Here is a 16,558-nt window from a genome sequence, read left to right as displayed (position 1 = left end):
TCATCACTTAATTTTAAAATGATATTTCACACATTCATCATAATCAAGATAAGAGCAGGGAAATGCATGTGAACGCTGATCATCTGGCCTTTAGCATCATAACATCACCATTATATGTTAAAATGTAACATGCAGGAAAACACATTTATTAATAGCTTGATCATCATTATGCATTAATTTGTTAATCATGATCAAAATTAGGAAAATCCCCATTAACTCTCAAAAACCCTTAAAATGTTACAATATAACATATATTATTATTATTATTATTATTTTCAGACTGACAAATATAAGACCACATGCGGGAAATGCATGTTAACATTATAAATGTTCGTTTCATCATTTTTTTTTACTTCCAAACGTTTTTTTTCACATAATCATCAAAAGATGTGGACACTGCCTGTTAGCCTTCCCATTATTGTGTCATCAATTACCCTTAAAATGTTCGCTTTATCATCATTAAATATTTTTTAAGAATCTCTAATCATCATTACATAACCATTATGTTAAAAAGTTATTGTTTTTGCAAATAATGATTAAAATAAGGCCACGTGGAGGCAAACACTGATTTGGGCACATGACATCATCAATATTCATTAGAATGCTACTTTTCACACCTAATCTTCCTCAAATTAAGACCAGGCGTAAAATGTATATTAACACGGCTAATATTTTTATAAAATGACAAATTCTTTTTCTGCGCATCAGTGAGTGATTGCATCACATACATGGAAAAATGGTCTGGGGGGGGGGGCGGTGGGGGGAATAAGCAGGAAAAACACCTATTTTGGTCAACACTAATGCTATCTTAATCTTAGTCATTACACATTAAAATGTTTATTTTGGCACTTAATTCTCAAAATGAGAGCTTATGTAGGGAAATGCATCCTACACTTCCAATATGCTCACTTTGACCTTTGAAACGTATTATACACTGAAAAGAATGGTATGTTGAAATTGCTCATATCTATCTATCTATCTTTATATAGCCACGTCATTGTTGCTTCCTTTTTGCATCATATCACATGCCGATCATCTACCTCATCGTTGCATCATCAATCTGCAAACCCCATATAAATTGCCTCCCCAGGATGCAAAAACGGATGCAAATTGACATTGTTGTTCGTAACACACGATGATATGTTTTCATTGAATACATGCACCAAATGCTCCACAGAAATGTGTGGTGTGTACCTGTTGATGGCGGCGAGAGGCTGCGCCAGGTTGTAGAGCATGGCCCGGGCCGGGACAGGGAACGCGTTGGGACTCAGCTGGACCATTCGAGCGTCGTCTCGTTGGGTGTGCGGTAGTGCAGGAGGAAGAGGAGGAGGAAGAGCGGGAGGAAGAGGAGGTCTGCGGAGCTCCGTGATGGGCACCAAATGGCTCTCCGCCCTCCTCTCCAGCGCCTTTATAGCGTCCCTCCTGGAGAGCTCGATCACCGGCACTTCCCTTTTCAGGTCAAGGGCGTCGCGAGAGGCGGTTTCCTTGGCAACGCCGTTGATGACGATGACGGTCCCGTTCGTCGAGTTCTGCACGGGTACGTCATCTATCTCCTCGACCCCCGCGGAGAACCCTCCCCCCTGTTTCTCTTCCTCCTCCTTCTCCTCTGCCTCCTCCTCATTCTTCCTCCTCCTCCTCCTCCTCATCTTCCCCTCCTCCTCTTCGTCGCATCTGATGATGATGGAGTCCTCGGGCTTTCCACGACCGGACTCTGCGTCTGGATTCCCACGACAAAGGTCCGGCTGCCTTTTTTCCATCATTTTTGTTTTGGGGTCTCTTTTCTCACTCTGTCCGTATTAACATTTATGCCATAACTCACGCGCCATTATAAAATCACTGGTGGGGTGTATACGTGCAACCCTATGTGGAAGACAAAAAAACCCCACACACACTTTTGATTTTATACACTTGATTTTACACTTTATGGGGTGTTTAAAAACAAGCCTTATTTTACAGTTTTTTCGGGATATTTTTTTGTCCGCAGTCACCTGAATTGTCTGAAGAATACGTTTTTTTCAAGTGTACTTTTATGAAGAAAAGTCACGTGTGTGACAACATGACAACACAAATTTTTATCTTTAAAAATGTTCAAATTTTTGCTGACAAAATGTGTAAATACGGGAGCCTTCATGTTTAGTTTCAAACCGTCAATAGGATTTTCGTTAATTTGGTAACAAAAACGAAAGTAAGATCTTATTTAAAAAAAAGAATAATTCGAATTATCTCAATAGACACATTTTTTTATTAGTCTCAAAAGTCACATTTCTCGTGAAAAAAACATTATGAATGCTGCTTTTACTTCTCTTTATTTTTAAAAATCCAATTTTAGTATTTAGTACACGGTTCCTTTTACTTATTTCATCAATTTATAGCAAGCTCTTTTGACTTGTGCAGGTCAACAAAGCCTTTTGGAGCATTTTCTTTTTCTTCCAGTCATTCATTACTATGATGCTATAGCAGAGAACATGATGTGTTAGACTGGCACAGAAAAAGATGCATCATCCATAAAGTCCAACATTTATTCGTATGTATATATATATATATATATATATATATATATATATATATATACTGTATATCGGCACATCATCAAAAATATTTTTTTAACCAAGGCCGTAGTGCTGTTTTTTAAGCGATCCAGACATAAAATCGACACTAGCCTTGATCGATAAATAAACTAACATTAAAATAATATGTAACAGTGAATTTGACGGCTTAAACGTCCCCAATTCCTCCAGAATGTCCCTCGTAGGCCTTGCATCCGTTCTATTAGCCCTCCGAGCGCCGTCCGAAGCAGCGGACATCGCATTAGCGTGTGAACGAATCATAATCCCACATTTGCGCCGATTGCCGTTAAAATATGAGAGTATTTTAAAAAAGCGACCCAAAGACGACTAACGCCCGTTTGGGAGCACTTACCGTCGGGAGTGCTGCTGTTGATGCTACCGCGTAAGTGGAGCCATTTTGTGAGTGGGTCATCCATGTCTGACGGTTTTTTTTTTTTTCCCTGGGCTTCCAGTGTGTGTTTCGTGGGTGTGTGTATGTGTATACTGTACTTGTGTGTATTCTGCGCCGTATCCAAGCGCGCTCGCTCGGCTGAACCCAGGCCGCAATGTGGTCGAAGGAGATAAGCGCACGGCGGCGGCCTCTTCAGTCGCGATAAGCCCACCCCTCCACCCCCCCAAAGCCATTATTTATGAAATGATTCATTATTATTTGCCTGTCACGGTGGGGGCTATGTATGCGTGTGGTGTGGAGGGGGGACATGTAACGACGTGAGGTAGTATCCTGTAACAGCGGTGGCTATCGGGGTGTGTCGTTTATTTATTGAAAACGATTTTAATAGAAAAGAAACAAAAGATCAGGTTAAGTTTTTGACCGTATTCTCTTTTTGTCCGATCGGCTCATTTCTCCTCAAATCAGATAAAAGACTGTCCTTTATCCCCCGCCCTAAAAAGATCAATATGTCTTTTAATCCATCATACAATGGATGGGGCTTCAATTATCCAGAGATGGGTCTTTAATGGCTAATTGACACCATTCCTTTAATAATATAAACATAGGAGACACCAAAAAGAAAGTAAAATACAATTGAAGTTGACGGGCATATAATGCTGCATATATAGTCGTATGCATGTGTACATAATAAATACAAATATATATTTTTACATTTTGATATATTCGGAACCATCCCTCACCCAAAAAAACTAAACATGTTATAATATATAAAATGGATGACTTGATGGAAAATTTGAGAAATAAATCGCAATGTTCAATTTTAAAGACTGTTGCCACTGAAGAATTAAAGAGGCATCACGATCCTAAAGGGGCCCAATAAAATTGTGCGTGCGCCCATGTGTGCGTAGGGGCGTACCTTTATTTGAAATAATCCTTTTAGGGGCCTCAACGGAATAATTAAAAACATAAACAGGCAATTTCTGACCATTTTGTGATGTCAAATGTTTATTATGAGACCCCCCTTAAAAAAAATCTAAATCAAATAAGTGTCACTGTGTTGAAGGCCGCGCGTGGAGCCTGACTGGTGGCGGTTCCCCGGGGGAATGGGGGGGAGTCATGGCCGGGGGAGATAAACTGCGAGGCTATCGTCTTGTGGTCACACGCGCACATCAGATAAATAAATAAAGGAGCAGCATTAACGGCGACACGCTATCACGGAGCACATTCGCAGCAGCTCCCAAACAGCGGCAGGTAATAACGGATGCCATTCATAACGGATTCCTGCCTGCTAATTTGATTGTATTAAATGCAACACAATGTGCGTCGTTGGTACAACTGGCGCAAAGTGAACCGTAGATAGCTATCATTTGTTTTATGCATTGTGTCTTCTCGTGATCCGACGCATGTTTGTTCAGCACAACGGTCAGTCACGACGTCTGCACGCTGCACGCACGAGGCAACGTACAGTCACGACCGCAGTAGTCCTGCATCCAGTCACGACCGTCATCCTGCATCCTGTCCCGCATGGGGTTCACAAATTTGAGCTTACCGTTTTTACGTAATTTAAGAAGCCACACATCTGCATTCATCGGTTGTTAGTCGGTCGTTTCCCAACCTTTGAGACTGGAAAGGACAACGATTTTAGTTTCCAAATGTGCTTTTTTATCTTTTATTTTCTAACTTCCGGTTCGGCAGAATTTTTATTTTGAAAGCTCAGTTAAAGGATCACGAGTTTTTTTTGAGAATTGACAGCGTGAAGAGCGTTTCAGTTTTGTACAAGTCAAACAAAAGATTCACAGACGAGAAATGCAACGGTTTGAATTTACTTCGGCGTAGCTAGCATAGAGATGAAGAGATGTATTAGTTGGAGGAAACGGCCAATAGTTTCCTTGATTCAGTGCAGGCAATTCTGCAGTGAAAGAGTGTCATTTCACAAAATGTAAGCTTAAAGTTGATATTTATCTAATATAGCACATAACCAACGGCAAAGCAGCAAGACATTTTTCTGTGGGGTGGCCAGTTTGAACACATCCTACATGCGTAGATGCATGTTGATTGACATGCTTGTAACGCCCTCTGTAACGGAAACGTCGTTTTTCATACTATCTGCACCCAGGTTTTCATGAAATAAAGAACAATGTACAGATGGATGGAGGTTATAGTCAGATCTTATTGAGAAACAATTGAGAAAACCTTTAGTAAGATATCCTTATTGTAGCAAAAATATAATATTTTGACATATTTCTGCACATTCTGTATGTCAGATTGTGGATATAATGGTTATATTTGCAAATTGATCACAATACAATATATTGCCAATGGGTATATCATACTGTTCATTTTGGACAAAAGTATTCCTGATCATGAAACATTACAAAAATATATCACCTACATATTTATATTGTGTTGTGCAACATTCCTGCAAGGTAATGATCACTGGATTTTCTGATCAAATGTGGAAAACAAATAACACCTTGCTGCAGTGAACCCCTGGTATTTGACCAAGCCCGACTATGAATAATTGTCATCACCCCCAAAAGGTTTATACTTGCCACGAGATGTTAGCAAAGCACTACTTTTGTCGAACTGAAGCTCCTCAACTCAATTCGGCATATTTCCTTGGCACCAAGACACCACTAGATGGCAGCAAAGTAATACCTTTACTTTTGTTTTGGCCTGAGGACAAAAAGCTAACTGAATTAGCATTAGGAGTTTCTAGAAAATAACAGAGGCCCACTGCATACAGTATAATTGTCCGTGCACAGTGTTTACATGTCGGTCAGTTGCCATGCTGTCTGTCGCCCATTCAGCGTGGGCTACGTCGGGCCGGCATGATCCTTAGAGAGGCGATGCTTTCCCGCGTCATGAGCCGGGTCACCTGGTCCAGACTGAGTCCTGCCACCATTTCCCCATTCACCTGAACAATCTCGTCACCCACGCCCAGGAGACCCACGTAGGGCACGTCACCAGTTCCGTCGCCTACTTTCTCTACATAAACACCTGGAGGAACAAATTGAGAGGTATGCATGGTCATCAGTATAATGTTTCTTATTTTCATCAGTGCTACTACTACTATATAGTATATATACAGGTATATATATATATATATATATATATATATATATATATATATATATATATATATATATATATATATATATATATATATAGTAGGCAGCCTTCAGCAAGTGCTCTTCAAGAGCCTTGCTTTTTTGTTCTTTTTTGGTATTTTTGTCTTTTGTTTTGTCACATGTAGTTTGTTGTTTCATCGTGTGGACCTGATATGGACTGTTTTCAGCGCTTTTTGGCCACGACATTCGTCAAATGAGAAGTATCTGTGCTTGGTGGTTGCGCCTTCTCGGCAGCACGCCTGTACCAGCACAGATGTTGATTTGGAGGAATGTCGCCGCCATTGACTGTCGGTGCTGGACAGACCTGGGGTGCTTGTGTTTTTTGCGCCTGTAATGGGCAGCATTTTTCACAACCCCGTTTTGTTCAGTGGCTATGTCGGCGCTGTTGGACAGTCGGCGTTGGTGCGGCTGGATGGATGGCTGCTGAAGTTGAGGATGAGGAGAGAGGAGCGTTGGCGCAGAGCGCCGATGCGTATTTGGAACCAAGAGTCGCCGCTTGGAATTGAAATGGATTTCCATGGGACAGGAGAAGTGAACCAATCTCTTTTTTCGACAATGGATGCTACAGCTTCTTGTTGACTTTGAAACTTAGCTTGTAGCCGACGTGTGCACATTTTGAGCATGACGTTTCTGATCCACTGGTTAAAGGACACTTTGATACTCTCCTCTTTCATCTGAAACTGCTTCAAACAACAAAGCGTGTGACGGAAAAATGGTTAGGACTGCACGACTGCCCGTGTTTTATGTTATGTGTTGTGTTTATTATTTTACTTTATGTTAACTGTTTTGTGAAGCGCTTTGTTACAGCTGTTGCTGTTGTGAAAGCGCTATATAAATCTGCATGTATTGTATTGTATTGTATTGTATATATATATATATATATATATATATATATATATATATATATATATGTTTGTTTGTTTGTTTATATGCATTGTAAATAATGTACCTGTGTCAGGTCTGCCTTTGCCCCTTGAGATAACGAAACCAAAGGGCCCATTTGGGGGTCTGATGAGCTCCAGGAGAAGAGAGCCATCAGGAAAAGCCTGAGAAACCCTCCCCGCCGGCCGCACCACCCTGGAGGGGATTACGTCTTCAACACTCAGGGTCCGGTGGAGGTCCAGTTGGGGGCTGTCAGGACTGCAGTCGAAAAGGTATTTCTGTTGTTTCACTCCTTGTTACTCTCAACGCAAACCACTATCCAATCATCCATTTTCTTTTAAGCCTTGCCTATTAGGGTCACGGGTAACTGTGCTTGTCCCAGACTGACTTCAGGTAGACCCTGGACTGGTCACAGACCAATTACAAAGCAACAATCATTTGCCTTGTATGGATGGACACAACCATAATGAGGGCAAGCACTAAAGAAAATGGATGGGATGGAAGTTCTTGTTTTATCAAAACTCACTAAAGGCAGCATTGTTGATTCATCTCTTGTACTGGATATCATCAGATGGTGCAGTTGAATCTAAAACTAGTCTTTGTGCTTTTCATGCCATGCCTCTCTAGTTGACTTACCTTGGCGCTAGGCCATAAGGTATCTGCACCTCACCCAGGATGGTTGTCCGTTCTGTTCTCCTCTCTAAACTCTGCACAGAGGAAGCTTTACGTAGTTGGGCAAGTGGCAGCGCCTAGTGGCAAAAAAATAAATTAAAAAAAAGAGAAAATGAAGAAACACTTTGGAAGTGCAGTTCAACACTACATTGTGCAAGTGCACTTCATGTTGTGGCCAGTTTGTGTGATGCAACTCATTTGGTACAATCGCACCAGACCAAGCAGCTGTGTTGCTCACCGTGTGCAGGGTCTGCAACGACGGCGTCCTCTGTATGCGGATGGTGGGATGCGGTCTGCGTGTGGGGCTCGGGGAGGTGGTGTTGGACCTGCTGGTTGGAATGCTGAGCTGTTCCATGCTACTGGAACGGCCTCCCTTCACCAGTCTGCCGACACCGTTCAGGCCGATGGAGGAAAAGAAGCGACGTAAGAAAAGCTTTGGTCGCCCATCCAGCTTCCTGTAAAAACACAGGTACACAAAAGTAGGATGTACAAAAAAATATATTCTTTGTGTAAAATTAAGCTTTAAATGTTGAACGGGTGTCATTTGTGGTAACACAAGATGGAAAATATTTTGAAATGAGGTAGTTACATTTCTCATCCCTGACACTAATATTTGTCTCATCATAACACATAAGTAGCCTTTAAAAAAATCATTTCTACTAGTTTTGAACAGAAGTCAAGAAGACTCTTTCCTGTGTTAAAATGTTGCTTTCAAATTGTCTGAATGCTTCTTCAGGAGTTACAGTGTTGGTAATTAGAGCCTGCAATAAATGAATTCCCAAACAAATTGGGTTTGATTTTGGAGGTTCAATTGCAACTTTCCTGATGAATTCTGCAATTGCATTTTATTTCCACAGGAGGGCAGCCTTGCTTTCATTCCTTTTCACAATGGCATTCTGTTGACTTTATGCCATGTTTGCGGCGGTGATGGGAGGGCGTCCAATCAGTATTTATTAAGCCCTCCACACTGACTCTGAAATGTGATGAGCATGCCGTTGTTTGTTTTTAGAAATGGAAGGCAGCTTGTATATTCGTTTCTCACATCTAAGCTCTGACCAAAAAAAAAAGTGTTCCTGTTTTTGCTCACCTGGAGCTATCCTCCCATACGGCCTCAGCTTTCAAATGCTCTGCTCTCAACAGCTCAGCTCTGAGATCCTCAGCCCGAGACAAGGCCAGGCTGCGCGTAGCGGGATGGAACTCTGACCCAGCACCCGTATCGGTAGTCACTGGTCAAAAAAATAGGAACGTGAGGAGGAGATGCGTTGTATTGAATAATACCATCTCAGACGGGGAAAGCAAAAAATCCTAATACTATCTTTGCATTGGAAACACGGCAGAGTCTATTTGTTCTTTTTTTTTCTGAAAGTAATGAAGAAATCTGTTAAAAAAAATAGCAAGGTTTGCCTTTGCTTTCGTGTAAATCACACAATTAATATTCGATTGGAGTTCAGCAGTACACCAGGCAATGATGAAATGACATTGTACATGCTTTGCCCGTTGAATCATGTGAAATCAACAATTGTCATTCTTTACGATTGATCTAAATTGGAGTTTGGCAGGGATGTGTGCGGTGTCAGTGTGCCGCAATGTCAGAGAAGCGGTCTTTTGATTTCTATTGGTATCAAACACAGGATGTCCCAGGAAGCTTAAATCAATGGGGCAAACAGTCAAGTTTTCTTTCACAGCACTCTTAGCGGCCATAATTCTGAAGCAAAGGTCAAAGCAAGGACTTGACGGCAAAATAAAATAAAATAAAAAAGATACTCGACTTTTGAGGTAGTTAAAGTTAGATCAGTACACATTCCTCAATTTTGGTCTGTGGGAGCCTGGCCAGTTAGCCTCAGTTTCAACTTCATGTGCACCAAATAAGAAGATGCGACACACACACACACACACACACACACTGATGTTGAATGAATGTCCTTCAAGCTACAGTGTAGATCAGGCGTCACCAAATTCAGACCTCCAAGGTCCCCTACTGCATGTGTGAGATGTTTCCCTCCTCCAACACACCTTATTCAAATGATCAGCTCATCAGTAAGCTCTTCAGAAACCTGATAACGAATCAGGCGTGTAGGCGTGTTGGAGGGTATAGATAGTACACGCAGGAAAAGTGTAGTGTAATGAAGGAGGACCAAATGGGACGGGAAATTTGAACAGTATATTTTCATTGAGCAATCTGGGTTACACGCCAGCGGACAAACTGACGTTTGTGATTGTGACAGATGTAAGACACCGAGGAGGCGCTGTAGGATTATGTTTACAAGGACACATCCTGAAATTACAACCAAAAACCAAATATCCCGAAATGTTTCTTCATAGTCTTTATCAGTGTCTCATCGGGTGCAAAAAGTACATGTTGTTAACTATCTGGTCCATGCAATTCTTTTTTTTTTTCACGTGCACTCACCCGCTCCTTCCAAAGTGGCATCCCACACATCAGCAGCTGGCATGTCGGGGTTGAGACGAGCGGGGGAGTACCTCAGCGTGGAGGGCCTGATACATGCCGCTGGGTTGCTGATCGCAAGGGATACTTGCGCCGAAGACGCAGGCGACTCCCGTCTTGCCTCTGGACAGTCCAAGAGGGCCAAATGCTGAGGCCCGACTTCACCTCCCTGATTTGATGTCATCTGGAACTGCACGGTTGACTGACCTGCAGCAGAGCGGTTCCTTGAGCTTGACTTGAGAGCAGATTTGATAGGCAGGGTGGGTGCTTCCTTCACTCCGCCGCCGGCACCCATCAAACGTGGCTCCAGAGTCACGGGGCTGTCTGGCGCGAAGGAAACGGCTCTGCTCAAGTTGACTCTGTTCCTAGGATTGGAGTTCCGCCTCTGAGCCCAGGATGGACCGTAGGGACCATTGCCAGACTCCAGTCGACTTTCTCCTTTCCTGCTCCTTCTTCTGAGCTTCCCAAAACCTGATGATTTCCAGCCTGTGCTTTTTTCTTTGTTCTCTCCCAGAACAAAAGCACCCGCAAATGTGACCGTCAGAGGTGCTTTAGGACGGGCGCTGACGTCCGGCTTGTTTGGAGGGACCCAATAAGGAACTGTTCTGCCCCTGGTGTCCTCGGGGTTACCACCCTGCTGTAACTCGATGACCTGCGGGTCTGTTAGTGAGGTGCCCGGCTGAGGTTCCTTCACAACAGAACCACACGCCTCGCATTTCTTCACCAGGACTATGATCTCTCTGATCACCGTCATGGTTTCAGCATTGACACCCATCTCCGGCTTCTGTGGACCAGGCATCGAGACACTCCTGTGACTCCGACTCCTCTCTGAACCACTACTGCTGGAATCCGTATTGCTGCCCCTGTTTTTAGACTTGGGCACGGCAGGTCGACCACGTTGACGCACCCTGTCCAAGTATCGAGATTCCGCTTCTCTCTCTGATTCGTCTTCGAAGCGTACCCGAGTGGGTGAGCAGCCATACCGCCTCAATCGAACGACGTGATCGCCGGGCGGGGCGTCTCCTTGATCGGGGACGAGGAAGGGACCAGATGCTCTTTGAGCAGTGAGATCCTCTTTGGCTTGAATGGCTTTCTGCACCAATGCTGGATTGAGAGCCTCAACTTGCTGCTTCTTCCTACAATAGATCAGCGACATGGATGATCCCACACCCCGAATGCATTTTTATGCACGGTTTCTAGGATACGCAGCGAACTTACGTGGTGGATCTGTGATCAGAATGGGAGCGTCTGCTGGGGCGGTCACCCTTAACGTGGTTGGCCCGAGCCTTGAGGCGGGCTCGCTCGAGGAGACGCTTGGCTTGCTCGTGTCTTGGACTCAGAGGGAGGTCATCGCTGATGACCAGGAGTGATCTAAACATCGACATTGATGACAGGAAATGTCGGTCAGGACTATAGTAGTAGTAGTAGACGATATGTATCTCAATCCTGATGATACTATTCTGTGCAGCCACTTGATCATAAAATTGAGTAAACTCAACACACCATTTTTTTTCGGTGTACGTCGTACTCCCCAGAGACGCAATACACGTGTTAATCCGCGACAGACTTGACTTTGCCAGTCAAATTTTGCTGTAACAAGTAGCGCTGTGAAAAACAATACGAGGACAGAAATGCTGAGAGTTGTGGGCCAGCCAGTGGGCCCTGTGAGGCAAATTTGAAATCTGACCGGATTCAGAAACAGTCCCATTGCTTATACTGTTTGAGATACGTGGTGAAGTGCAAAGAATGCAAAAAAAAAAAAAAACAAACAAGAAAAATGCATTGTTGGGAAGATTTGAACCCTACAACCTCAGAACGGAACGACTACCGCCATAATCATACGCACATTTCCAAGTAAAATCTCATAAGAACCCCATTCGATGAATTGAAAGCCGTTCAGCGACATATGCGAGCGCATCATATTCCGCAGATTGACTTTATGAAAAGTGAATCAAGCTTCCCGAATCTGTCTTACGCAATCATAGCTAGGTCGGGGGGCGTGGCACTGGCGTAAAGCGGCAAAGCGACACGTCATCTAGCCGTCCCCTCCTCCTTATGGCCCACGGCTAAGCTCCTCTGCATTGTGCTTCATCATCTGTACTCGTCTTTAAGCCCTGGGCCAGCGATAAAGATAAAGATAGCATGATACACTCACCATGTGGATTATCCTTGCCATGGCCACACTGGGATTCATTCGCCAGTGCGTATAAAGCGAAGAACATACTGTTGTTCACTAGATTAAAGTTTGCCATGTCAATGTTTTCATCCCAACATTGACAAACATGGGATGGCGAGCAGCCTGTTTTGGTTGACCATCTGTTCCAGTCTTAATCGTGATTACTATAATACCCTCTCCAATAATGATCATGGCTGCAAGAATGTCACCTTTGTTTTGAAACTGAAGTGGGAGATTGATCACTCAAGTCGTCGGTCAAGCCTCGCATCGAAATGTGGCGGTTTTAAGGTTAAGAATCAGTTTAACTGTAATCAAAACTATTTGAGGATTGATCCTTTTAGCCCAAGAACTGAGAAACTGCTATTGGTATTTAGAACAAAACTCACATAAGAACAATCTCATGTGTAACGTGGCCATAATGAGAATCTGAACACAACCCATGAGCCGTGCCGCATTGTACGTGCAAAATAATCACATCAACGCTCACCTCAAATAGGGCTCCAGTTCTTGAAGAATGATTGAGTCTTCAAAACCACCACATGCTCCTTCATCTGCCACAAAAATACAGAAAGAGGAGTGAGAGGTGTTGCTTGCCTAACCCTAACCCTAACCCTTGTAGTTGTCACGGTAAATCCCATCACCTTATTTCAGTCGAGCTGTTCGGTTGGGCTCGTTTTGATGGTGTTGATTTGAATTGGCATTTTTGAACGTTTTTAAACCGGTGATTCCCAAAATGTGGTACACAGCCTCCATCTAGTGGCACGCAAAGATTCCCTGAATTACAAACCCGATTCTAATGAAGTTGGGACGTTGTGTTAAAACATCGATACAAACAGAATACAGTGATTTGCAAATCATGTTCAACCTATATTTAATTGAATATACTACGAAGAGAAGATCGTTTGTGTTCCTCAACATGCAATTGCAAGGCCGAGCTCATCCGAGATGGATTGGTGCAAAGTAGAAAAGTGTTCTGTGGTCTGACGAGTCCACATTTAAAATTGTTTTTGGAAATTGTGGAGGTCGTGTCCCGGAGAGCAAAGTATTTGGAGGTGGTACTTGGTGGAGGTGAAAATTTTGAGAACCGCTGTTTTATGACATGGGATTATGTCATCCGTTGCCTCATTCTAGTCACAGCACACACTTCTGATTGCAAAAAAAAAAACCCCACTCCTGCGACCCTTGTGAGGATAAGTGGATTACAAAATGGATGGATGGTCGGACGACTCTGTGAATATTTAGCGCAAATCAGCGTGACTTTTGCTGTCGCCTCTCAGGGAAGTTCAGAAATGTGCAGCTTCACCTTGGCAAGTACACTCGTTCGGTTTTTTTTTTATGTCTACTTTCATGAAAAGGATTAGTTGTAAAAATGTGACAACGAATGGTGTCAGGATCTCAAGGTGTTTCTTGAGCTTTGGTTTAGCCACTGAGACTGTTTTGATGAACCCCCGGTGGTCGAGCCAAATCGGGTTAAAAGAACCACTGGGTTGGACAAATATAGAACTGTATGACTTGAGTTCAACTTTTTATTTTTTGACGTTTGCACTTCTTCATGCTACTTTAGTTCAGCATCATTTTTATCGTGTTTCTATTTGCAAGTGGTGGTGTGTTACAATTTCAGTGGATATCCTTACTTGAATAAAAGCTTTTATTAGCACTCTGAGCTCGATTTAACAATAAATCACATGGCTTGTCTTGTCGTCCTAAAATTGACATATACCATGAAAATACGACCTATCCTATAAACAGATAGAAGGCGATATCAAAATATGAAAAACTGAATCACCTCCCCCCACAGCTCCTGCTTGCTAATAATAGCAGCATCTACATCTCTCACATCTGCACGCCTGTTCAGTAGGAAACATGCCAGGTTACATATTGCGCTTTTATGCAACACGACATAGCAGTGAGGACTACACTGTAAAAAAAAAAACACCAAAAAAATTAACAAAAAAAACACAACTTGTATTTTTGGGGGCGACTAACTTAAAACTGTAAATTATTTACATTTGTGCCAACAATGTTAGCACATCAAAGGAAGCAAGTTGATTGCTCCAATACAGTTTTCTTATTTCTTTGTTGTGAATTATAGAAAGGCAAATTTCCATAACAGCAAAATATAAAATACCGTCTAAAGTTGAATTGCCCAACTTCAAATTTTGTCCATTTTTTTGCCTTGAAATTTGGAACTTCACCCAACTAATTATTTTTAATGTACCTCTGCAACAATTCACACTATTGTTCCATTTATGACTGCAATAATTGTGATTTTGACAAATTGTGGAAAATCTTTTCATATTCCTGTTATACTTTTGTTATGCATACTGAACTTTATATATTAAGTATAGTTTGTCAAATACGTATCAATTCGCATCTGGGAAAAAAAACTGTTGCAGATGCATTCGCCATGTATGAAAGTTGGTATTAATATGAGAGTAGAACAAATATTCAGACTTCACATTTTTTGTTCATGGTCATTTCAACTGGTTCAAAGGCCTCCGATGCAAATTAATTCACCAGTTAAAAGCAACAATGTCTGTCAAAGTCAAAAAGCACATCAACCTTCACATCCTGCTTTTGCCACAAATCATGCAAGCTACTAAGCCAAGCGTTTGGTTCAGCGGTTTCTCTCCAGACGTACCTTCGTAATCCACGCTGTCTGTTGCATGCCCATCTCTGTATTCTTCTCCTTCTCTGCACTTTTGTTGTCTTTCTTTCAATTTCTCATGAGCTTTTTGCCTCCCTTTCTCATCAGCGGAGAGGCCCCCGCCTGGTAAAGACACACACACCCCATCATGCTTGTCCACTTGCGATGCCTCGGCGTCATTCACTGAATTTCCCACAATGTCTCCCTGGCCTGCTGTCTTGTCCTCTCCTTGAGTGTAGTCCTTGTAGGGTAAAGCCGAGGCAAGGTTTTGGGGGTCCATGCCATTTAGAAGTAAGGTCTCCGGCCGGGCCACCCTCCAGAATCCCTTTGGGGGTGCCCAGTGTCTGATTGTGGAGGGGGGAGTTGTTTGTGGGCTGGGGGATGAGATGGAGCAGGAGAGCACAGGTGGTGGAGGTGGTGTGATGGGGTTGCTCGTCTTATTATTGGAGTTATCGGGTAGAATTTCAGAGGGGGGTGTTTTGGGTTTCTCCTGTTTGTCTTCCTGGAGCTGCACAGGTGGATCCGTCGGCGGGCTGTGGATCTCCAACCTGACTTGCATTTCTACCTCCTCCTTCTTTTCATCTTCGTCACTGCTGCTCAGTGCGCCCGACTGGCAGGAAGTAGCAAGTGCTAGACTTTTCCCAGTGGGCTGCAGCCTGAAAGGGACATCCGGCGGCTCCCCGTCATCCGATTTCTCGCCATTCCTCGGAGAGGCTGGCAAGAAATCTGAGCCCCGGGGTAAATTTGAGACAGGTTCCTTTTGAATTTCCCTCGCCGCCTTCTCGTCCTCCATTGGTTGCTCATACACAGTGAAGTCCACTTCAGCGCTGTACGGATAAAACCAAAAGAATATAACCAAACGACAACTCTCTTTCTGATATGCAGTGAAGAGATATGAAAGGTGGATTTGGTCACGTTGCTTCATCCACTGATTACTTTGCAGGATAATCCTTTCGAATGAGAATAAGCAAGTGCCGCATGCAACTGAGTCTCTTCACCAACAAGCAATCGAACAAAATGACAAAAGATGCTTTGGTATGGGGTAATCGTGCACAATATTTAATTAGAACCCTGCATCATATGGGAACAAAGTAGCAAACAAAACAGGAACATAATGTTTCATCAATGAGGGAATTACCGTCATTTTCAGTTAGATTTATACGAAAATGTCAGGTCCAAGAGTGAATTGCCAGAACGTCCCTCCAATGTTTCTTCTACTTCCATGATGTGCATCCAGTTCGGTCCCTCTGTCGTGAATGACGCGGTAATCCCACCCAGAAATGATCACATCGGGATTACAGGAGACAAAAAAAAAAAAAACTGCTTAAATTTCGCTCCTGCCTCGCGCAGCAGCTTTCCCGAGTGGAGCTCCTCTTTACTGTTGCGTAACGCGCGATCCGCACATTGATATGTCAATGAGGAGGATTAAAAAACAAAAAGAGGGCAGAGGGTGCATCAACTCTTTAATCTAAATGGTGTTAAATCATCGAAAAATAAAATGACACAAGAGTGCGTGCGTCTTATTTGTCATAACATCCGTCCAGGCTCCCCTCCCCCTCCCTGTTTTCATATCGAATGTTGTCATACGCGCGCGCGCCCATTCGTGCATGCGCGCCTCCAGATGTGATTTGTTTAGGGGTCTTTTT

The 16,558-nt window shown here is 43.1% G+C and overlaps 2 protein-coding genes and 1 long non-coding RNA gene across 5 annotated transcripts in view; 1 reads left to right on the top strand and 2 right to left on the bottom strand.

Annotated features, from left to right (window-relative positions):
- The window catches only part of LOC147195142 (T-cell acute lymphocytic leukemia protein 1-like), a 7,874-nt gene extending 4,766 nt beyond the window's left edge, over window positions 1-3,108 (bottom strand). The window contains exons 1-2 of the mRNA XM_086128991.1: window positions 2,920-3,108; window positions 1,195-1,860 (exon numbers count right to left, since the gene is read on the bottom strand). Coding sequence (XP_085985117.1) covers window positions 1,195-1,760 — 566 coding nt within the window. The 5' untranslated portion in view covers window positions 1,761-1,860; window positions 2,920-3,108. The remainder of the gene's footprint in view (window positions 1-1,194; window positions 1,861-2,919) is intronic.
- On the top strand, window positions 1,602-8,035 carry LOC147195141 (uncharacterized). The gene is made up of 4 exons (XR_015102825.1): window positions 1,602-1,736; window positions 5,769-5,978; window positions 7,048-7,243; window positions 7,891-8,035. It is a non-coding gene; the product is annotated as an uncharacterized LOC147195141 (long non-coding RNA).
- On the bottom strand, window positions 4,598-16,558 carry LOC147195140 (uncharacterized). 3 transcript variants are annotated; one of them, XM_086128987.1, is made up of 10 exons: window positions 14,907-16,558; window positions 12,753-12,816; window positions 11,308-11,460; window positions 10,297-11,225; window positions 10,054-10,212; window positions 8,731-8,869; window positions 7,882-8,098; window positions 7,608-7,720; window positions 7,039-7,229; window positions 4,598-5,958 (listed from the first exon to the last, which is right to left on the bottom strand). In XM_086128987.1, the coding sequence occupies exons 1-10, from the start codon at window positions 15,835-15,837 to the stop codon at window positions 5,765-5,767; spliced, it is 3,090 nt and encodes a 1,029-aa protein (XP_085985113.1). In that variant the 5' UTR covers window positions 15,838-16,558; the 3' UTR covers window positions 4,598-5,764. The 3 variants fall into 3 exon arrangements, with proteins under 3 accessions (XP_085985113.1, XP_085985115.1, XP_085985112.1); XM_086128989.1 differs by having other exon boundaries at window positions 10,054-11,225; window positions 14,907-15,739; window positions 16,051-16,558; XM_086128986.1 differs by having other exon boundaries at window positions 10,054-11,225.

This window comes from Hippocampus guttulatus, chromosome 14 (genome assembly GCF_054856545.1).
Source record: "Hippocampus guttulatus isolate MCC_2025c chromosome 14, RoL_Hgut_1.0, whole genome shotgun sequence".
NCBI lineage: Eukaryota > Metazoa > Chordata > Actinopteri > Syngnathiformes > Syngnathidae > Hippocampus > Hippocampus guttulatus.
This window is presented reverse-complemented; position numbering and strand designations above follow the sequence as displayed.